The 24,468-nt window shown below is 38.5% G+C and overlaps 1 protein-coding gene across 2 annotated transcripts; it reads right to left on the bottom strand.

Annotated features, from left to right (window-relative positions):
* Window positions 1–457: 457 nt before the first annotated feature.
* Window positions 458–24,447, bottom strand: ap2b1 (adaptor related protein complex 2 subunit beta 1). Of its 2 annotated transcripts, XM_057356004.1 has the most exons (22): window positions 24,331–24,447; window positions 23,799–23,853; window positions 23,152–23,257; window positions 22,860–22,995; window positions 22,508–22,753; window positions 21,295–21,485; window positions 20,995–21,216; window positions 20,578–20,698; window positions 20,083–20,178; window positions 19,636–19,751; window positions 19,317–19,482; window positions 19,107–19,205; window positions 18,355–18,614; window positions 17,699–17,891; window positions 16,120–16,161; window positions 15,505–15,651; window positions 14,438–14,583; window positions 14,138–14,267; window positions 10,696–10,780; window positions 10,431–10,517; window positions 7,032–7,186; window positions 458–1,415 (listed from the first exon to the last, which is right to left on the bottom strand). In XM_057356004.1, the coding sequence occupies exons 2-22, from the start codon at window positions 23,833–23,835 to the stop codon at window positions 1,341–1,343; spliced, it is 2,856 nt and encodes a 951-aa protein (XP_057211987.1). In that variant the 5' UTR covers window positions 23,836–23,853; window positions 24,331–24,447; the 3' UTR covers window positions 458–1,340. The 2 variants fall into 2 exon arrangements, with proteins under 2 accessions (XP_057211987.1, XP_057211997.1); XM_057356014.1 differs by lacking the exon at window positions 24,331–24,447 and having other exon boundaries at window positions 23,152–23,259; window positions 23,800–23,818.
* Between the last annotated feature and the right edge of the window lie 21 nt (window positions 24,448–24,468).

The following is a 24,468-nucleotide window of genomic DNA, read 5'->3' on the forward strand; positions in this document are numbered from 1 at the left end:
AGTCGAAAGTAAATCACCGGTGTCAACGTAGAACATGATAAAACAGCGCGAATGAATACTAAGTGTGCGTGCGTGTCTGTGTAATGGAAACGCACTCAAATTTCAGAGACCAACTTTATTTTAAACGACAAGGATCCATAGAGTAAAACTGGACGTTTCTCCAGTCTGTTTATTCCAGACTGTACTATGAACTGTGATCACATCAACAACATACATATCAATTATTCAAACAAAATCCACATTTGAACATATAGAGGTTAAATGTATAGGAGGGTTATATTTCTGCTTTGTACAAGATGAGGTTTCTACTGGCAAATGTTTATTGGACACTGCTTACATGCAGGTTTACAGGCACATTAGCATGTACGGCAACAAAAAAAGTTCACATTTAGTCACCACCATCACCATGAAGACTAATGGTGTTCCCACAAGAACCATGCTGAATATTGTTGAGCCATTATTGGTGATTTTGTTTATTGCAACCCCATATAAATGCATTTAAGTAGCGCTGAGAATGATATACACGAGTTAGTAATATTTCCCCAAGACCAAAACTACAAAGGATGGAACATAACGATACCGCACAACACCTCTGGTAAAAAGTCCTACTCACTTTCACGAGCACAATCACATATGGATGGTTTCAGGGAATGAGATGACCCACTTTTAGAAGATTGACAGAAAACATGTTTTGGGTCTTTTTAACACAGAGTTGATTTATAGCAGTTGAAACACTGTAAGACATAGATTGAGCGTCAGCATGTTAGTTCAATTGGTTAAGATGAACAAGTAACACAAAAATTGTAAGGAATGTTCCGTTCACGTTGGTCAAGGCATGCAAATCTGATTTCAAATAGATGTACCACAAAGCAACGAAAGCAAATATTGCCAGAATGCAATACGGATGGCAACTAGAACAACAGAATATAGTGGCGTCTGAGGGGTTACTATTAAAACAGTACAATATCCAAAAATACACCTACAACACATTTCTGGAAGTGCCTGCATGTCGGACACCTGCTTCCCTACGTTCTCATTCACCCTGAAGGCTTGTTGGCTCAAACACATTTTTCTCCTACTGGAATAGTTACACATGACAAATACAGGGCATGTGCACAGGTGAATACCTGATAATGCTTCGCTTTCAAAATAAAAAATATATAATCTCACAGGAACGGTACTCCTCCAACACTTTCTCAACGACATCAAGGACAGAACATGCAGATGATCCTCTTATTGTGAAACTCAAAACATGGTGAACTGCAGCTGGATCCTGTGCCAACGGAATGGTGGTGACTGCCTGGGGAGGGGCACATGGGTACGGAGGAGACTGGAGACGTCTAGTTCTTCAGAATGGCATCGTACATCTGGAACACATACTGAGAGACTTCTGGAGCCCGGCACTTCAGAGAAAGCTGAAAGAGACGGACGGATAAAATACAGTATAAATAATTTGTTATGTGCTTTAATAAGAAATATCACCACTCTTGGAAAGCCACATGCTCAAGGTACTGTTAATGTGTTAATGTAATTAGTAAATATATTGTATAAGACACCCTCAAAGACATAAATCATAAGAAAACGTAAAAAATTGGTCACGCTTAGTCTGCCCGATAGAACCATATTCCGTGTTCACCATAAGGGCACAACAGATGTAAACATAACAGAAAAGGAAGAACTTTGCTCTTTGTCAATGAAAGCTTACCTTAAAATGTCACTATATTCTGATTGATCTCAGATCATCTTTAGCAGTGACTTCTCTTTATTTGACTGCACTGAACACCTCTCAGACCACCAGAACATAAACGTGCAGCAGGGCTCGTATCTACCGGAGGAGTGCGCTTGTCTGCTTTTGGCATGCAGAAGTGCTCCATCATTGGCTATTAGGTCAAACGCTGCTGACTCGAAGGATTTCAGTTATCAGTTATCACCTGTTCAGATCAGAGCCAGCTGCTGCCAGAATATTGAGGTCTGAAGCCTCATTAAAAATCAATTGTGTGGGATCAGGTAGCGTTTCCTGAGAAGAGTGAGCCGACCCGGCCACAGGCAATGAAGCTCTGTAGATGCGACTGAACAGATGCCTTCAGAATAAACAAGAGGGGTCGATTGCTAATCAACAGATTCATCTGTTTAAGCAGCCTCCAAGTTTTCAATTGAAAGTTATAGTATATGACTGTGATATACTGTTGTAGCATATTACTGGTTTACACGCTCTCTCATGTATGCGCACATGTTAGGGCTGAACAATGTAAAATATCTCACAGAAGTGAGTACACCCCTCACATTTTTGTAAATATTTTATTATATCTTTTCTTGTGACAACACTGAAGAAATGACACTTTGCTACAATGTAAAGTAGTCAGTGTACAGCTTGTGTAACAGTGTAAATTTGCTGTCCCCTCAAAATAACTCAACACACAGCCATTAATGTCTAAACCGCTGGCAACAAAAGTTGAGTACACCACTGAGTGAAAATGTCCATATTGGGCCCAAGTAGCCATTTTCCCTCCCCGGTGTCATGTGATTCGTTAGTGTTACAAGGTCTCAGGTGTGAATGGGGAGCAGGTGTGTTGAATTTGGTGTTATCGCTCTCAAAAATGTGAGGGGTGTACTCACTTCTGTGATATACTGTAGCTAAAATGTACACTTTTACTGTATACTGAAAATATTCGATATTCTATCTATTTTTAATGAAATGGATATTGCTGCAGTGTTATAGACGGTTTCATCTTAACAGCATAAACAAACACCTACAGCTGAACCTTGCAAAAACAGAACTGCTTGTAATCCCGGCCGACCCAAAGATTCATCACAACCTCTCCATTCAACTAGGCTCATCAACCATCACACCTTCCAGAACGGCCAGAAACCTGGGAGTGGTAACCGATGATCCGCTAAACTTCACGGATCATGTTGCCAGCACCACACAATCCTGTAGATTCATCCTCTACAACAAAATTAGACCTTTCCTGTCCGAGCATGCTACCAAGTCCTAGTCCAGGCTCTTGTCCTGTCCTGTCCAGACTGGATTATTGCAATGCGCTTCTGGCTGGACTCCCAGCTTGCACAAACAAACCTCTACAGATGATCCAGAATGCAGCGGCATGAGTGGTCTTCAATGAACCGAAGGGAGCACATGTCACTCCTGTCTTCATTAAGTTACATTGGCTCCCTATAGTCGCTCGCATCAAATTCAAAGCTCTGCTCTTGGCCTACAAGACCACCACTGGTTCAGCACCCCCATATCTTCACTCGCTAATACAGATTTATGTACCCGCCAGATCCCTACGCTCTGCAAATGAACGAGGTCTTGTAGTGCCATCCCAAAAAAGGAATAAATCACTCTAACGTACCTTCTCTGGATCTGTTCCACACTTGTGGAATGATCTGTCTGCTGCTACAAGATCAGCAGATTCTGTAGCCATCGTTAAGAATCGGCTGAAACACATCTCTTCCGTCAACACCTGATCGATAAGTACTGACTTCTATTTCTTTTCTACACTCTCTATCCTTAAAAAAATCCATAGCTTTGTATACTGTGGTAGGATATGTGAGACCAGTTTTATTGCACTTATGCTTTTTGTTGTCCTTATGTGCATGCGCACTTTTGGGATCCCACCTTAACTTCTGGTACACATACACAAACAACAGAGTACCTGTAGATTATTTCTGATAACAATCAAAAGAAACCGAGAAGAACCGTTACCTGGCTAAACTTGTCTCTCCAATATTTCGAATTTAGACTGCGATTCCAAGCTCAACCGCTAGATGTCAATGTACCATACAGTTTTTGTTAAATGCGACCAAACTGCAGGACCCATTCAACAAATTGTTTATTTAATAAAATGAACATACAACAAAATTCAACAAATTGTTTATTTAATACAATAATTATACAATAAAATAATAATATAAATTAATATTAACATAAATTAAATTAAATATAAATAGCTACAGTATATTATTAGACACTAGCCGAACACAAACCGGAAGATAACTGGGGGTCAGGCGCGCACACGTCCGATGAAACGGTCTATACAACAGTTCTTTCTGGTTCTTGAATCTGATTGGTTGAGTTTAAAGCATAAAGTATAAAACACATTTGTCTCTTAAAGCAATTCACAGCTGTTAGGTGGAGGTATGTGGCGGTATGGCTTTAAGTCTGTTTTTTCGGACTCTAAAAGTTCAATTAAATTTTAGTAATCAAATTAAATTATAATTATTTAATAAAAAAAACAATTAATTAAAAGCTTAAAAATGAATGATTCATTATTTTTTATTTAAATGATGTTGAATGAAAAAAACATTGCTTCTTAATTATGTCGCAATTTAAGCACAAGTAATAATTAGGGTAGGCCTATAGCCTATCAACAAACAAGATAGCCTACATTATATCATGTTTTAATTATTTATACAGCAAAGCAATGTGTGTAAACAAAAAAGCGAATAGAAAGCAATGGACAAAAAGTACAGAACAAGCTACAGAATGCATTTGATCTCATGCAGAGCGAATGAAAAAGCCGCTAATAAAGCATTTAGCTAATTTATAGAACATACATATGCTAAACACTCGAGTCAGCATGTGATTATGATGTTTATATTATTTTACATGTTCTTGTTGAGGAAGTGCAAGCATTATGCTTGGATGAAAGTCGGCTCAATTTTTGTGAACAATAACTCCGTCTGAGGACACACAGATAACACTGCTAAGCGATCATTTATTCAAGCGCTTTTTTTTGTGATAAACATTATAATCAGAGAAATTTCAAAGTACTGTGAATCTAGAAGCTGAGGCATTCTCATCTCAGTTTTATTGAGTGTTGTCAAGATGCATCCACCGCATTTATAGCTCAGTCTGCCATCAAATAACATCAATTCGTCTTTCATGCACTTTAAATATAAAAATATTGATATTTATTATTAAATAATTGTTAACATAACTGTATGTAGCTTTAGATCATTATCAACTTTTTCGTTTTATGCCTGCATTCCGCACTTTCGTCCGTGTTTTCCGCATCGCGGCAATAAGAACTTAATACAGTATGGTTATGCATGGCTCCAGTGAAATTATTACTATACCACTTTGACATGACCTACCCATTTTCCTCCTTCAAAACACCCCCACAATTCGTCTTTCAAGTGGTCATTTCTGAGCGTGCTGCAATTGGCACAAAGGAAACGCATGCTAGATCTGACCTCAAATTAAAACATTTCGTTCCCGATACACTTTTAAAGACTATTAATAATAATAATAATTATTATATTAATCAAACATATTGTTTTAGTATGTTACTTAAAATGTTTTTAAACAAAATTTTTCATTTTTTTGTGTAATCGACTGTTGTTTTCAGTGTCGACTAGTAGGAGCTGTACTGTTTAAACGACTAGTCGATTAGTCTCGCACATCCCTAGTTGCGACCCACCATATAAACAGAGAGAGTGAGAAAGAGAACTTGCTACTGTAATCAAGCACATGTAATCAAGCACAAAAAGCAATGGAAACTGCTGCAGTGCAATGGAAAGAACGCATTCTCGGCGAGTGTCCTTTTACAGTCTCTCTCTTTCATTCACATGCACGTGCTGTCTCATTATTTCTCACTAATAACTTCACTGAAGCAGCACTGTGCTAATTTAAAAGACGTGACGAAATAGTATTAGTAACGGAGGTTTGTTTAACTGTATGCTGGGCTAGAATTTGTGGCGGAAGAAAGTCGTTCCCCATTACCTTTAAATAACTGAGGGTTTTTAAGACAATCCGAGGTTGTTTCTGATTTATCTACACACTTGTGCCGTCGAACTGTTGTATAAAAGCAATATCGCTCTCGCAGTTGTGTGATAGGGCTCTATATCAGCAGCTGTGACTGCCTCTGGCACTCTGGCCTAATCACAGCCATGCTGATATAGAGCTGTATCACACTCCTACTTGAGCGATATTGCATTAATATATGATATATATATATATATATATATATACTGTATATATACTGTATATATATATATATATATATATATATATATAAGGGCTGTCAAACGAATAATCGCGATTAATAGCATCCAGAATAAACGTTCGTGTTTACATAATATAAGTATGTGTACTGTGCATATTCATTTTGTATTTATAAAAACATACACATACATGCATATAATAACATAAAAATTAATCAATAATTAAATATAAAATAAATTATTGTGAAATATGAATAAATCCATCTATATATTTCCTAAATATATAAATATATATATATATGTATGTGCATGTTTTTGTGTTAATAAATACAAAATGAATATGCAGTCACCCATCATCACTTCACCCCACCTTTCCTGTGCTACAGAAATTTCTAGAATTTTCTGACAGTGACAATTGAAAAATAATCGTCAAAATATGTGAAAATCTGTACAGTTTTTCTTTACTTGCAATATAACTATATATTTTAATTAATGATATAAGCTCAAAATTTACTTGGGCCAAATACACACTAAAACATTGATGCTACATGAAAATAAATATTACCACAATACTTAGCACCACAGGATTGTACAAGAACTATAAAAAGGTTGGGAGAAACAAAAATTTGTTACACTGTGTAAGTATTTGCTATCCCGATAAATTCTTCAAAAGAGCCCATGATAAAAATCAATGTGAGACTCAGGAAACCAATTATGCGTCAGTGCGACAAGCCTTTTTTTAGCGTGTCTTCTGTGTCAGGGAACTCGAGCAGAAAGCATTGCTTTCAGGGTCAACCGTTTATCGTGTTTCTATAAGAGATTGATCTTCAGAGCTCTATGACGACCTAGACCACAATGTGCTGAAACCTTGAAATGGTTTGGCATTATATAAAGATGAAATAAAAATACACCAGGTTTTGTGTATTCTGTCTCCACCGAGATAACCTTTGAATATGCTCTTGACAATGTCAACAGCTTTCTGTTTGTCAGAGGACAAGATTTGTTGTCCTCTCTCGTGTCAAATTCTCATATGTCCCCGAGTCATGAATACACAATTGGCGGGTGTTTGGGCTGTGAGTGATTACCGTGTAATTGGGATTGCCAGGTTGTATGCGGAGCTCAGCGAGGATCCAGATCCCGTTGGTGAGTTTGAGCGACTGGTACAGCATGTCTTGGCCTTCCACGTTCCTCTTGGCGATGGTGTAGATGTTGTTGTTCTGCAGTTTGCCTGACACCATATCTGCCAATACCACAGACACATGGTTTACCCGACAAGATATTTACAGAAATCTCTCGCCAAACTCTAGTTTGTATATAACAGGGGGAAAGCTGAAGCTACCCATCGACTTCGAAAAAAATACTGAAAATGATTGGATGAACGTTTTCTATGGTGTGACACATGTAGACTGTAAAAATTATTTGTTGTTTTAACTTAAAAAATTACCCGGCTGCCTTAATTTGTTTTGTTAATTTTTTTATTAAAACAACTTACAAATATTAGTTAACATAACAATTTACCATCAAATTCACGCAATAAATAATATTTTTAGGTTGAATTAACTAAAAATTTGAAGGCACCCGGGTAACTTAATTTTTTAAGTTGAAACAACAAATCAATTTTTACACTGTACTTTACGGTATATTTGTCAGTGTCACCTACTACTAGAAATCACTGCATGTACCGTAGCTAAATATCTTAAAACTTGTTTTACACATCATTACTATAAAAGCCCTGACCCCTGAGGATGCCGTTCGGGACTCAGACACTCCCAGCCTGTATCACCGCACCGTGGGAGCAGAAAAGAAGAGAATGATGAAATGTCTGGAAAGCCCATAAACGAAAGGACAGGTTGCAGACAATGAAAAAGTTAAGTAACAGGACACCATGAAATGCCGTTAAGTGTCTAAAGAGAGAGAAAGATGGGTCGAGAAATAAAAAGCTGCAAGGTGATGGTCCAGAAAGACGGAAGACATTTCTATACGGGAAGAAGGACAACCAGTGGTTATAAAAGCCACAGAGCCGGGCAATGACAGCTGGTGTCACCCACATGTGACATTGCTGTGCTTCACTGGCTAAAGAGCTTCACAGTGGGTGAACACACGATAATGCTGTCGATCTTGCGAGTCTGCCTTTAAATATAAACCACAAAAAGGTCCTGATAATAGGGAAGGAGGAGAGAAAGACCTCATATGAGCAATATAAATTTGATTGTGACGTTTTCTGAAATGTGATTGATGCTTGGTTGGTTGTCGGGGTGTTGCTATGGCGTTGCCATGAGTTTGCTAGAGACTTGTTGATTTGTTTTTCTCAATTGCTTTTTGGGTTTTGAATGTTTTACACAAGCGGCATGTCAATGAGGTTTGTCCGCAGATGAAGTAAGCTGTAAAACATTACTGCTGTGAACTAATAAGTGATGTTTATTATCTGCCGAATTAGGCACTGAAATTATTCATCATTAAGAATCTGTCGACCCACAGGCGTGAGTTTTCCAGTCGACTTCTCCTAAAACTGCCAGCTGCAACCCCAAGCTTCGTTCCTGCATCCTGACGAAGAATAAATCTGGTCTCAAAAACATCAAATGCCAAACACCTTTTCGCCAACTCAATTCTATAGAAAAACATTTGGTAATTTACCAATAATAATGCACACGGTGTGGAAAAGAAATTGGATTATAGCTTGCCCTTGCTTGTGTACTCCATTATATTCCCATTTACAATGATTGTTATTCAAGTCATGGCAAGTAAGAGCCAATCAGTATCTCCCGAGAGCAGTCGATTCATCTCAACATGCTCATAAACACTATTGAACCTCAACTGCATGCCACCTTCTACGAACAACAAATCATTGACGGTTCAAAACCCGTTTTCATACTGAAAAAAGCTGAATTTTGTTGATGTGATGATCAGCATGCAATAGCTGCATGTGCATGGGCAAAATCTTGCATGCGTGTGCCTTGCAAAATGAGAACAATGAAAGCAGGGGAGGTGAGAGCGGCTGACTTCCTGTGATTACAGCACCTCTGGGTGTCTGATCAGTAATTCTAGAGAGTGAGACAGGCTCTTCATGCTGGTCTCTGGGTTTGAAGCACTTTACTCTATACCCACAGACAGCCCCAACCCCATCTGTCTGCCACTGTACGCTCAAATTGGCTTCAGGTTGATGAATACCAATGTTGAGTTGATAAGCTTTGAAATCAACCAATTCAGTCTGTGCACACAGTACTCTCCGTTCCCCTTTAACGACAGACAGTAATGAACTAAGCATTAAAGAGAAATGAAATGTTTGTTATTTTATTTGTCAAAGGTCTTTTCAATTTAACTGGGATTTAACATTCTGGTATTTTGGCCACAAGGTTTATTACCAGGGTGTCTAAATGCGTCAACGCAGTAACGAACAATTATCGCATTTAATAATGGCAATTAAATTATGCCTTTAATTTGTTGAAAAAACTATTGAGATATATACGGTTGTAAAAATAATCAGATGGAACCACAATTCTGATTTTATTGTCTATTACATAATTAGGTTTAGAATCGTAAAATATTTAAAGAACACTTTCGATAACAGTAGCGTTCCTACCAGTTGTAGACCAATAAATTTCAATGACATTTTATTAAAAGATTAACCTGAACTAAGATGAATAAATGCTGAAAAAGTATTATTCATTGTTAGTTCATGTTAGCTAATTCATCAACTAAGTGTTAAACTTTATTGTAAAGTGTTATCAAATTTACACTACACAAATACTGTATTAATTATTTGTAGTCACATATTTTACACATTAATTATTAATATTTCAAGAATTTAATCTTAAAAAATACAATATTTGAAATATTTAAATGATTATGTATAAAATGATGTATAAAATACAGAAACGGCTATGAAACCTCAATGACTCTTAAAGGAATAGTTCACCTTCAAAATGAAAATTGTCATTTTGTTGTCATTTTAAATCATAAAGTGTGATTTTCTTTTTTTTCCGGCAAAACACAAAAAGAAGAAATTTTTTGAAAAATGTGGGTAACAGAAAACCATTGGTCCCCATTGACTTCTATTTTATGGACACAAAAACCAATGAAAGTCAATTGGGACCAACAGTTTTCTGTTACCAACATTGTTCGAAATATCTTCTTTTGTGTTCTGTAGAAAAAAGAAAGTCATACAGGTCTGAAATGACAAGAGGGCGTGTAAACAATGACAGACTTTTCATATTGAAGGTGAACTATTCCTTTAAGGATGTATTATTTTGGTACCTTTTCCATGCTACAACTCGTGAAAAACACTATCAAGAATTTAAGTTATTCAGAAGCAGTTACCTAAAACCAAAATGTGTTCATTGAGGGGGTACTCTGAGAACTTGCACAAACCTTTTATTTACTGTATAGTAACCACTGACTGATTATCTAGGGCAAAACATGCCAAGGTAGAAAACCAACTCTAGAGTCATGAATCATTCAAGTTAACCAGGACAAGATCATCTCACCTGCATTTAAGTGGCATTCTTTGATCTGGTACTGCAATTCATTCTCATTAGGAATGTCCTTCCATGTGGCCAGGAACACCTGACGCTCTGTCGAGGAGGAGTCAGAAAACATGTTGAAGGTACAGCCAGATTAAAGGTTGTCTAGGTTTTTGTTGGGGGGATTGACAAATGTGTTTTGTGTCTATCATGTGTCCTCATTTGTGAAACCTAAACTCTGAAATAGTCCCTGTTTGTAGAGTCGCGTGTTTGTGCGAAATGCTCGTACCCATTTTGCCGTCCTCCACGAAAAAGATGCTAAGAGGGATCAGCGTGCTGAAGTAGAAGACATCAATATTGTTTTTCACAGCCACCTGCAATGAGGAGGGGTGAATGGTCAAACATTTAAACACACTCTCCAATATTCTGCCGTATCAGGGCTTGCAAAAAGGAGAAAGAGATTTAAATTGCATAGAAAAAGCAAAGCAAAAGATAAGGCATGTCTGAAAAATCAATGATTTTAATTAGATCTTTTTTTGAAAATGAAAATATTAGATTGCAAACTGAGATAATAACAGATATCCACTGAATAAATAAAGACATGCATGAGCTCTATTTGAAGATCATTTGTGAGATCATTTGTATGCCCATTTAGACATAGACAGGCACAGACAGAATCTTTCGAATATTTCACATTTTCTGCACTGACTTGGAGGTAAAACGGATTGGACTGTACCTCTTTTTCGCATTCTGCAGTTGTATTACTAGATATACTGTACTGTATACAGTATATATATATATATATACAGTATATATATTAGGGCTGTCAAACGATTAATCACGATTAATCGCATCCAGAATAAATAATTTATTGTTTACATAATATAAATCTGTGTACTGTGCATAATAATTTTGTATTTATTAACACATACACGAATATATTTAAGAAAAATCAAAAAATTTATAAACATTTATTTATAATTTCAATTATTGGTAAATATAAATAAATATATTTAAATATTTCCTAAATATGTATTCATGTGTATGTGTTTGTATTTATAAATACAAAATTATTATGCACAGTACATAGATAAATATTATGTAAACACAAACTTTTGTTCTGGATACGATTAATCGCGATTAATCATTTGACAGCTCTAATATATATACATACTGTGCATAATAGAATGTGTAGAAATACTGAATCAAACTTGGTGATTGAGCTAAAGGGCACATCCACACGAAGCCAAAACTTTCCCCATCCGATCTTTTTCCCTCGCTCTACAAAAAAAAACTGTAAACACGGCGTCGTTTCAAGAAATATATGCATACACATTGAAATGAACTGAACCCACTGAAATCGACTCAAAATGATGTAGTATCAAGCTAGACCAATTTGTGGCACTGTAATTCAGCCACAGAGTTAAACTAAAAACAGAGCAGACGACTTGGAGCATGCACCTAAATATTCAATTAAAGTTCCAAGAGGTCCAGTCTTTATACTTTCTTCCAAACGGAGGTCCGGACAATATGTTTTTTTTTTTAAATAACAAAAAATAAATATTTAATCAATTTAGCCCACTTGGATATATATATATATATATATATAAAAGTTATGATATTTTATCAGGCCATTTATTTATTATTTTGATATCCACAGTATGTATGTATTGTAGGCTCTGTGGCTTTAGGGGAATGCCCTCTTAATAGAAGTCTGATCATTAATATTTGTAAATAAAAAAGCTACAAACAACAAATTTAATGTAATAATTAAATTGCTCTCATCATAAACAGAAAACAAAGTTACTTACTAAATTAGCCTTTCCATGCCTTTCAAACCAGAACTACTTCTATCTTTAAATTCCCAATTAGAACAAAATGTGATCCTGCTTGTGAAAACCCAGCAAGTCTTTTTACTGTTTTCTACATAAAATCATCCTACAGAATATTCTGTGAAAATATAACAACAATATCTTCAATATTGACTGAATAACGCCAATTCAAAGATCAAAATTTTAGTTAATGCGTGAAATTAATCTTTGATGCTTGTTATTTAATAATTAATTTGTTTATGAGACTTAGCCTGGGTTTTCACAGGGACACAAATGTTTACATGCTGATCAATAATGCTAATGATAAATGTAGGCTAGATAAAAACGTTCATAAAATATCGCAAATCTGGTTGAAAGGTTGGATACATATAGCAAACAGTAAACAGACAGAAACAAATACTTTAATATTGCTGCATTTTGTTTACTGTTGTGTCTCCATTTATCTGCTCTGCGTGTCTGCACTAGTGTTGTTAAAATAAGCACGTGTCTGCTGCTCTTCATGCGGCGCGTCTTTGGCGGGAGAAAAGCAGCGCATGTGGAGCGGAAAGGGTTCAAATGAAGCGCGTGTATAGCTAAAAGATATCACAGGATATAGCGACAAAAGATCAATTAGGCTACATAAATGTTCCTGAGAGTACGCGTGATGTGATTCTCCGTTGTGTAGACGCGCGGCTCAATTTAAACAACTGAAAGAGTGAAAATTTTAAATGTCTCGCGGTCCGGATGAAATGAAGCAAAGGTCCGGATCCGGCCCGCCAGTTGACGATGCCTGACCTAAACCTTGCCAGAGGTGGGTTATGACATCATCATTTCAGAAAATAAACGGATTGGCTGTACACGCGAAAATGCAAGGGTGTTGTTTTCAGATTGCCGTTGCTACAGTCAAGTGGTACAGGTCGGAGCCTTCAGAAACTTCTGAATTCATAACTTCTAAGTTATGAGTAATACGTTCTATAGGAGCAGGTACGATCTGATTGGAAGATTTGAAATATAGATGTATAAATGTAGCACAAGATGTATAGATTCTCGTTTACTTTAACTAAATTAGAAAGCACATTCCAGGACATTTTTCAAAATAAAATTCTCCTTATGTGTACCACAGAAAAGAATCTAATTTTCAGGACCGAGATAAAGGCGGGTAACCAATGACAGTCATTTTTATTTTGGGGTGAAGTATCCCTTTAAATAAACAAAGCCTCTTAACTTCGATGCAGTGCTTAGGTTGGTTCATAATGGGAAACACGGTCAGGTCACAGGCTCTCCTGCCCTGAGTCTTCACTTTATGAGAAGGCTAAACTCATTGACACTGAAGTAGTAAACACTCAGCGGGCAGCACTGTTTACTGCACAGCCAGATGCTTTTTCACCACTGCTATTCTTAACCCTTATATTCAACAATGAAGAGGAAGAAGGTAGGTGATAGAAACCACAAGGCCATTGTAAAAACAGACAGCAGGGAAGTAAAGAGCAAGCCAACTGGACAAATGCGACGGAGCATTATATTGTACTTAGTTAAAGAAACCCAGTCAAAGCAACCCTGGACATTTATACGTGATGGATTAGCGATATTAGAAGGCTAGACGCCACTGGCGAGTACTCATTATCCCGAGTGGTTTAAAGGCATAAAATCGAATGTTTTGTAACTGCTGTTCATACAAATGAGCTCAATGACTAATGAAGAGCATGGGGGCTCAGCTGACTAAAATAATCTGAGAGACAAATGGTCCTGCTGGGCGGCGCAGAAGTCCGAGGTTTTTGGATGCACAGGATGCAATTCAAACAATAACAGCATATTTGTAACATGTTATTTCCTGTGGGAAGATTCATTGAAAGAACGGAATGTGCGTGGGTGCGAACGGGGGCGAGAGAGCGCCAGGCAAAGAGCTAAAGTGGATCGTACCTGCAAGTTGTTGAGTGGGTCCATTTTCATCACAGGCCCGATGGTGTTGAGAGGGAGGGAGATATCGATGCACTGGCTGGGCATCAGTGGAGTGTGAACGGGGAGAGGTGTAGTGGGAATCATTCCAAAACTTTAAAGTGAAAGAGAAAGCCCAGTATATCAGAAATCGATGTGATAGCGTAAAGTTACTTAGCAATATGCTAACATACAAGTCATACACAAGCTAATTTTATACCCTGGTTACAATATACTAACATGATTATTAGCATTCCGGTAAACCTCAAGAATACAAATACAGACCTGTTTTTGTTGAACTGTACGGCAAAGTCAGTCATGTGCTGCAGGGCTTTGTTAGTAAAGGTCATGTCCATGTACATGTGTCCTTGACGTCGAGAGAAGGTTCCAGATATCTCCAACCCTTTGGCCTTCACCGCCGGCAACCATACCTTCAAAAACCAAAACAATGAATATTTATCACGCCCTCGTTTTACAGTTCATCTACTCAGTCAGGATACAATCCTATCCAGGAGGCTAACTAGAATGTGAAGGTCATTTTAATACAAATGAGACATTGACATTCTCCTACGCTGACTCACCCCGGCACTGTAGCTTTTAAGAACTGAGCTGGCATCCAAAAAAAATCAAATACACAAAGGAGACAAATTAACACATATACAAGCGGCATCCAGAGCATCTGGGGTACTTCACACCTCTACAAGGTCAATCACAAACTATGTAAGCGAGGATTAATTGTTTTCTGTCCTAATCTACTGACCTATTTTCTACAGCTCTAATGCAATCCCTAATACTGATAATACCTTAGACTTGATTTCTCTAAGGATCTGTTCTCTATTTTTGTATTTAGGCAGCTCATAAAGTTGAAGGGACTGGTGTGAAATGAGAACAGACCGATCATTTATTTTTGTATTTACAGAAGGACTGTTACGTATGTTCAATTCAGTCATTATAAAAAAAGTTTATGGGTCGTCTTTTTTTCACTAAGGTGTTGCAATGCGTCGTGGGATTGCCTTTTTAGCATGTGATGCATGCATCGCTGCCTCCAAATTTGGCAACTGGGACACTATTGAGATTTTATGACTATTGAGATTTTTTAAAGAATATTGTTAACTGAACAATGGCGGTACCCATTCACTTCTATTGTATAGACACAAAACCAATGCAAGTCAATGGGTACCGCTGTTGTTTGGTTACCAACATCCTTCGAAATACCTTCTTTTGTGTTCTGCAGAAAAAAGAAAGTCATACATGTTGGAAATTACAAGAGGTTGAGCAAATGATGACAGAATTTTCATTTTTGGGTGAACTACCACTGCAAAAATGATGTTTGAGCAGAGAGCATCACTCACGGTTTTTACCGCCACGTAACCTCCTGTAGCGCTGGACATTCCTGAGGACAACTCGAACAGGTCATTGAGCCCACTGCTGAGAGCAGCGGGTGTAGGAGATGGAGCGAATGTGTTGGGCACTGATGACGGAATGAAGTTCTGGCCCACCTATGTCACACACACAGAGCGTCAAACGGGTTCATGCAACCTATTTTCTTAAAGCAACATGCTCTCCTCATGCAGGCCACACCAACAGTGCAAAGTGTGAGAGACTCCATGATGTCACTACAGCTGTACATAAGCAAAAGAAACAGTTGTTCCATACTTGGCACGAACGGCGTGAAAGCAAAATAATAAACATACATAAAACAGACATACAGGCGCCAACTATTTAGACGTCTTTCTGTACTTCAGCATACTAACTGACAAGCTGAAGTTTACATTTTTTTATTTTGATGTTAAGCATCATGCCATCCTCAAAGCAAGATGGAGTGAGTTCTATCACGAGTGAGCATGCTACACAGAAACAAAGCAGAACACACACCAGCACACAGCTATGTAGTGACTCTTAACATGCTTTAGTAGGCAGCATGCTTCATGCGGACAGACGGTTACGAGCCGAGAGAGATCACTTACAGCAGGACTGCCCCCAACACCTCCTCCTAGATCTCCCCCGAGCTACAATAAAAACAGAAGACCCATTTCCAGGCCCAAAACAGAGAGAGAGAGAGAGAGAGAGAGAGAGAGAGAGAGAGAGAGAGAGAGATTTAGAGACATCACACAATCATGTGTCAAAGTCAAACAAAGACAACTATTTTCCTGCTTACCAAAGGAAGTGATGTCACAAATCACAAGTGTTCTCTCCAGGAATTAGCCTGTAATTTGTAGCTGGTTTTTTTTTCTATGATTAAGACCACCCCCAAAGTACCACTTATGACACTTTCAGCAGTACAAACAAAAAAATCTAGTTATCCAAAAAACGGACTTCTAATTTAAAATTGCGATTCAGATTGCCAGATCTGGAACGACAATAAACCTAAAGAGTGCGTCGATACTGTACAGTATTTAAATGCGTCCCTGAGTTCATCGAGTTTTGAAATATGCCAATGACCTTCAGCAGATCCGTCCAGACACGTCCTTCGATGTTTAACATTTCTCAGCTCTGAACGATTTCTCCTTGAAAGTATGAACAAAGCATAAAGAGATAACGAACATGACGGTATTGTTTTCAAAATGACTCATTTGGCCTGTAAGGAGTGTATTCACTGTATTAAGTGTAAAGCTTTGCGCTACTGTGAAATCACATCGCACCGCAATGTACTGCAACCGGAGCTGTATCATCAGGTGGAGGACAGGTTTATCAGCATCCTTGAGCTGTTAACTCAACGATGGGCATAACATGAGCTGAACCCTGCTGAATATGCCTGCCCTACAAGAGCATCATCACACGGTGGCCTGTGTCTGTATCGTGGTTTATTCAGAGCATCAGTGCAAACTTGTAAAACTTGCAATTTGTCGAGGAGATGGCGCTGAAAAGCAGCACCTGAGACAAACGTTTCACATGAGCCCAGGTGGCGGTGCACCCTCCTTCAGCAAGACGCATACTTGACAAATCCAATTACTCACGAGGATGCAAACAGACATCTCTGAGGAGAGCTTCTGGAGGTCCAGGACACAGAAATGGACTGTAGATTTAAGGACTGTAGTATACACAGACGATTTACACAAATTTATTAAAGAAAGACTTTGATAATACTTATAAATGTAAATCCACCTATAATGGTAATATTGTTTATTGCATAAAAACATTTCCAGGTATGAAGCCCTGACTCTGTTGCTGTTTCAACCTGTAAATATTCACTTTGCTGTTTACTTTCATCAGTCAGAAGCATGCGATGAGGTAGGCATGGTAACGAGTGTGGTTATCTCTCAGATTTGATATATTCTGCTGTAATCGCGTTTCTGAACGCAGGCCCAGGAGAACATGTGAACTGTTTTAAAAACACTTTGACAGGTGAACAGATGCATGGGCATCTCTGAGGATATTATCACTGCAACTGCAGAATGCAATTAGAGACGTACAGAACAAAAAACAAGGCTTTTACACATAAATCGTGCCAGACGATGCCATAGAAAAACTTTTTTGGGTGCGTGGGGAACCTTTTGAAGAATCACACAAACAGAATAGAACAACAGACAAAACGGGACCACCCACCAGACTGTCAAGACCACCTCCGAGAAGATCCACCGCTCCCATCTGCATGGAAGACACCTGGGGCACGTTGACCGGAGGACCGAGGTCCAGATTAAGCAGGTCTCCCAGGAGGTCACCCTGAGATGGAATGACTTGAGGCTGATCGATGGAAGCAGTCGGGCCGCCACTGACTGGACTCTCCCCGGTGTCGATACTACAAGAGAGTAAGGCACACTGAGATGGGTAACACTGAACAATAGATAACAGCGATAAGCTCAGCTTTGTTCCGATCAAGAACAACAACACAGGTTTCAATGAGCACCCCATTGTATTACTGGACTGAGGATGACTCTGACTTTTTCTTTCTAAAAAACAGAATAAAGGCCTATTTACACCAAGGATGTCTATAAAAACGGAGGTTTGAAAATAAATGTATCTATATTTAAATACTATTATAGCTTTAAAAAGAAAGGTTTTAAAATAGTTCTAAATTTCAGGGATTTGCGCCACCCACCACAACTACGATGATAACGATCTCATAAAAAATGTACACTTTCAAATCATTTACGGAGACAACATTCACGCTCAAAATATGAATCGTTTTTACTCAAAAACAAAAGACATTTATTAACCCCCTGAAGTGAGTTTTTATGAGGGATAAACCTCTGAAACCGCACCTGCCGTGCTGGATGGGCAGATGTTTGCGGTGAATGCCGTGGCTTCCTTCCACAAAGGCATTGGGGGGTTTGTGGTAAACGGAGGCCAGAGAGCCGATGTGGCAGATGAGCTCGTCCAGCAGGGTGGGCTCAATCAGGTCCGTCTCCTCTGAGATCAGAGGCTTCTCAGACAGCACCACCTCTTTAGCGGTCACGGGGTCGGTGGACAGGAGACGCCAGTAGATGTAGCCACGATCGCGCAGGTCAGGGTTGTCCGAGTCCTGGAAGGATGTTGAAAAAGGCCATGAAAGAAGAGCTGTGATGTTATCTGCTTGTGACAGAGATTATCTAGTGATTATGCAAAGAAAGAAATAGTGTTGAATTAACATGAAACCAGACGGTGACTATAATATGAACTCATGAATAAGCAGTAGAGGATTGTGTGAAGTATTCATTATGATTGTGTAATGATGTGAGTAATGTCTGAGAGAGGCTGCTGTCAGTAGTTTTACAGCAAAGCTGTTCAGGGATGGCAACGTGCCGCAGCTGAATCTGCAACGTAATATATTTTGGGCTATATGGCTATTTTTGAGTTGTGAACTCGTATGCAATCAAAGGGATACTTAATAATTCACATATATTAAGATCAATTCCATCCCTCACTGTTTTGACTAAATCTCATAACACAAACATATAAACAAGGGTTGTGCTCTGAATGTCACCCTTAGTTTTGTTGGTTTTGCATGTTGAGACCTATTGTTTGTTAATCTCACCTGAGTGGCAAGACTGAGCACTTGCTGAACGAGCTCTTGAGTCTCTGAGGGCTTCTTTAGGAACAGCTTCACTATTGCTGTTAGAAGAGTCAGCTGGACCTGAAGGAAACACAGTGGATCAAATCAGATACGGCACTCTGCTTGAACGCCATCTGAAAGACTTAAAAACCCTGTTTTAAACAAACAAAACAATCGGCTACAACGTCAAACCTGAGTGCTTTCATCATGAAAGCCCTCGAGGAAGCTCTCCAGGAGCTCATCGGCGTTGTCGATCCGCTCCGCGTATTCGCCCACAATCCAGATCATGGCCGCACGAGCGTCAGGCTCATCCAGAGAGTCCAGGTTTTCACACAGAGTGGCAATTATGCTCTCATACCTGAGTAGATAAGAGAGGGTGTTAAAGCAGCCCATTAGTGTGCTGGCATGTGGGCTATTCTGCATTAAATTAATTTTCCCTCAAAAACAAAGGATATTTTAGACCACGTTGATTAGGTAAGGAGGTAAGGCGGAAACACAGATAAATACTGACTTGTTGGGGTATTTCCGAAAGATGTCTCTGATGACCACGATGGCCTCCTGCACCACGTAGTTGACTTTGGTCTGGATGAGGTCCAGCAGGGTGCTAACACAACGCTCAGCCGATTGCTGCACACACGTAAAGACAAGAGAGAAAGCTTTCGTTCAGATTACTGAATTCATAACATTGGCTCTACGGCATCTTAATCATAAGCAACGCATTAAAAAATCTAGATATTTTGAAGAAAGTTGGTAACCGAACAGCGCCGGCACCCATTCACTTCTATTGTATGTAGACAAAACCAATGCAAGTGAATGGGTCTTTTGTGTTCTGTAGAAGTAAAAAGTCATTTAGGTTTGAAATAACATGAGGATGAGTAAATGATGACAGAATTTTCATTTTTGGGTGAACTATCATTTTAAGGGCACTTTAGGGCTGATTTAATGGGGCGTGTCTTACCTCCACTTTGATAGCACAACGGCCAATGGCACGAACTGCTTTCCGAACAAAGTCTACGTCCACCTCTGTGGCATATTCCTTCAGTTCAGCCAGCACCTGCAAACAGGAGACATAATTTAGGTCTATTGTCTATGTACTGTGCATATTAATTTTGTATTTATAAACACAAAAACATACACATACATGTATATATAGTATATTATATTTATGAAATATTTATATGTATTATTTATATTTACCAATAATTAAAATTATATAGAAAACTTGATCATTTTTTCCTAAATATATGCATGTATGTGTATGTGTTTATGAATACAAAATTAATACGCACTAGACATATATTATGTAAACACAAATCTTTATTTTGGATGCGATTAATCGTTCCTAAGAATCGTTCCTGAGAGAAAAAAATGTATTGGGTGAACTATTCCTTTAAAACACTGATCCAATCAATTCCCAAATGATAAAGTCAGAGCAAAAGATGTTTTGGAGTACCTGGGCAATGTTGGCATGAGATGCCAGACGGATCATGATGTCCAGTTTCTCCAGCTTGACATAGATGGGGTCATTGTACTTGACGAAGAACACCTTGATCTCTTGCTTCAAAATCTCTGGTCTGCAAGTGAAGAGAAAAATGAAGTTAAAGATCGAAACATTCCTTCAGTCAGATACGAGAAAGTGAAACTAGGAAATGTTGCCATCTAGTGACTGTAGAGAATATACACCAAGTTCACGTTATGTTAAACAAGTGGGGAGTGCTAAATACAGGTGTCAACTGTATCGAAATGTTTTGTGATCGGATTCAGATCACAATACAGAAGTATAGATGCAAATTCTGGGCCACGCCAACTTTAAACAAATATCAACCTTTAAAACTTACCTCAAACAAAACCAAAAAATAATAAGTCTAACCGTTTTTGCACGATGAGGTTGATGTTCCTGAGGGCCACATACTGGACCTCAGGCTCCCCAGACAGCAGTGTGACTAGAGGAGGGGAGAGTTTCTTCAGCAGAGTGTTGTAGTAGTCTGAATCTTTAGGCAGAAGCTCCAGAAACTTCATCAGTACCTTCACAGCCGACAGCACCACGGCCGAGTTAGCATGAGACAGTCGAGGGGTCACACGCTCACAGATACTGAAAGAGTCAGATAGAGGGGGTGATGTAATGCTAATTTGGAGAAAATAATGACTGTGAGAAGTACTGCTCCCTCACCTCTGGGCCTCACGTTCGTCTTTGGGGTTATAGTTGGAAAGGCAGTCCAGGATGAAGATCTGGCCCCACTCAGTGCACTCGTTGAGAGCCGTCAGGAGTTTATTGATGTTCTGAGGATTGAGATCCAGAAGGTTGCTGTTGGGGTGAGACTCGCTGATTTCAGACAGAGCTGCGACTGCATTCGCCACAACCTGGGAAGAAGAGTCAAGACACCATGAACCAGGGTTTTTCGTGCATAGAGAAATTGGAGGCGGCCGCCTCCGTCAAATGTCGTGCCGCCTCAGGCTCTCGCCAAAATTATGTTGCGAGTCTTCACAAGAAATGCTGCGTGCATTTAACAAGACTGTCATTTGTAACTGCTGTTGCGACATTACGCCACAGTGGAGGCGCTGTTTCGTTATCAGCACACTGAGCCGCTAAAAAGAGTTGCAGAACAAGAGCCAGCCTGTGTTTCAAGGCGGTTTGTTTTGCATCCAACTACGTTTAATTTCTTGAAATTTATTAAATTAACATGACGTACATCATTGTAATGTCTTTAGCTGTGCAGTCAGATCATTGAATCAGTGTATACTGTACACAGCAAGTTCGCCAGTATGAACGCACATTGCGTTCAGAACGACTCGCACACGAATGACTCATTTGAACCGATTCATTTAAACTATTGAACTTTTCAGTCACTAGCGAATATAAGAGATCATTGAATCGTTTAAAGTGAACCACAGAGAATGCAAGATGTGAATGAGCTTTGCTCATTTAGAAAGACTGGTTAATTCAGTTGGCTATTGTGGGCTGAAAAGTTAGTTGAAATGATAAACAAGCTTTATTTGATTAAAAAACATTTCTGTTTGGTTGAATAAAAGTAATGTTTTATATAACTTAATAATTGTCATTTTTATCTAATTTTATTAGAACTTTTAATATGTCAAACTCAAACTCAAAGTCACAAGCCTACGTGTGTGTACAAGATCAGGATGGCACCACCTCTGCCTCATTTTGAGCCAGGAAAAACCCTGTGAACGCTAATGTAAACAGCAATATCTAAAACCTGATAGCAAAAAAATACAAAGTATTAATCTTATCTATCTATCTATCTATCTATCTATCTATCTATCTATCTATCTATCTATCTATCTATCTATCTATCTATCTATCTATCTATCTATATACGTCATATACAGTATATATATATATATATAAAACCACAGTGTCTCACCATTGGGTTAGAGTCAGCAATCAGATCCCTAAGAGAATCCAGGAAGCCTTGGTCCTCCACCATTTGGGCGTTGATGTCATGCAGCTTGGCCACACACACCGCTGCTGTCTTCCTCACATAGGGGTCTTCATCCTTCAGACACTTCCGTAAAGGCTCGCACAGGTATTCGGTGATCTTATCCACACGGATGCAACCCATCGTGCGTACAGCCAATGCTCGGATCAGTGGGTTTGGATCCTCACAGTCCTGAAAGACGAAAACACACAAAATCATACCCCATATTTAAGATAAAATAGGTAAAACCATTAACATTTGAATCTATATAACTTATATCAACAACAGTAGATCTGACCTTGACAAAGCTGTTAACAGCCATGATGGCCATGTCGGGTTGGCTCTTGGCATAGTTCATAAGATACAGGTAAACCAGCTTCTTCAGCTCCAAGTTATCAGTCTGCATGCAGTTCACCACATCCGGAAATAAGGAACTGAAGAAGCAGGAAAATGTTGTCATTCTCAATGGGAAAATGAATTACTTATCGTAATATATCAGAACATCTTTTCAGTAGTACAAAGCTGGTATATGATGTGACAAATGACGCCAGGATGTACCTTGCATGATGGTACTAAACTAGCACACATACCTGACATCCTTGCCCACTGTCATGGCCGCAATGACTTTCTTAACCGCTTCTTTCCTCTTCTCCTTCTTCTCATTATTTAGCTCAGCTTTCAGCTCAAAGATCTCACCTTAAACAGAGCGCAAAAACATGATAAGTGGTCACCAAAACAAATTTTTTAATGGCTATTTGATACTTTTAATAATTTACGATTAAACTGCAGGGTTCACAATGTAATGCCCTTTATAAAGTAGCTCAAAATATATTTGGACACTCAATTCAAACTTAATTTTTTATTTCTTTGCATTATACTACAAATATCATGTATAAAATTGAATTTGGCAAAATGGCATTATTTGGACATTTGTGTGGTTGTATAACTTTATTGGAATATGCACCCTTAATGTAGTCACTGTAATCTTCCTTTGATTGAAACAAGTCGTTGTGTTTGCAGATGATACGTAGTTTAGTATTTTATCATATGTGGAACAAAATGTATACATTTAGACGTGTCTTAGGTGCCTCAAGTTGTCTGAATACTTATTGGTACCACTGTATACATAATGCAATATAATGAAAGAAATCTATTGCCATGGTTTGTGATAGATTTTGTAACCACAATTAAGACAATTGGATTGATAGACTATATTGGACAAAATAGTGAGACTTGCCTTTTTTGTTCGTGGTGAAATACTTGGAGTCGGTCATTTTGACAGCTTCTCAAATCTGGGGGAAAAAAGAAATAACTTACAGCACATTTACATGACCCGCTTTTTCGCACTTTATTACCAAATGATATTTTGGGTAAATGGTAGCCATACAATTGAAAAATATTTACTAAAGTGATACATTTTAGCTAAAATGCCTACAATGCCCAATTTACACCGAAAATCATACAAGACAGTTATCTGCTACTACATAAGAGAGTAATGCTACCCATCAACGGAGAATCTTTGAAATTATAAGTCACTGAGGAACGCATAATCAAATATACGTCAAATGTAATGTTTGCATCTGCACTACACATATTTCATGTAAATAAAGTGTATTAATTGGGCGTGACCCAAAAATGACCCAGCTATGCTAAGCTAGTGGAAAACCTGGAAACGGGAAAATGATTTGACTGTAAGGTTACACATCCATCTTCCCTATCCGAATTGAACTGTAGACATTTGATAAAAACACAAGACAACAGAAACCTACCAGTGATGTAAGAACTGACGAGAAATACAAGTATGTGTTGTTAATGCAGTCTTTCCCAGCGCGAAGATGGAAGATGCGGTTTAGTTAGACACGGTTGGAGCTGGAAGATGGAGCGGACCCGGAAAAACAAAATGAAGA

The sequence above is a fragment of the Triplophysa rosa genome, linkage group LG2 (genome assembly GCF_024868665.1).
Source record: "Triplophysa rosa linkage group LG2, Trosa_1v2, whole genome shotgun sequence".
Taxonomy (NCBI): domain Eukaryota; kingdom Metazoa; phylum Chordata; class Actinopteri; order Cypriniformes; family Nemacheilidae; genus Triplophysa; species Triplophysa rosa.

Coding starts and splice junctions, on each gene's coding strand:
- ap2b1 (XM_057356004.1), bottom strand. CDS start 23,835: ATGACCGACTCCAAGTATTTCACCACGAACAAAAAAG. Junction 21,486..22,507: donor TTGCTGACTCTAACCCAATG/GTGAGACACTGT, acceptor TCTTCTTCCCAG/GTTGTGGCGAATGCAGTCGC. Junction 19,483..19,635: donor TTTCGGAAATACCCCAACAA/GTCAGTATTTAT, acceptor TTATCTACTCAG/GTATGAGAGCATAATTGCCA.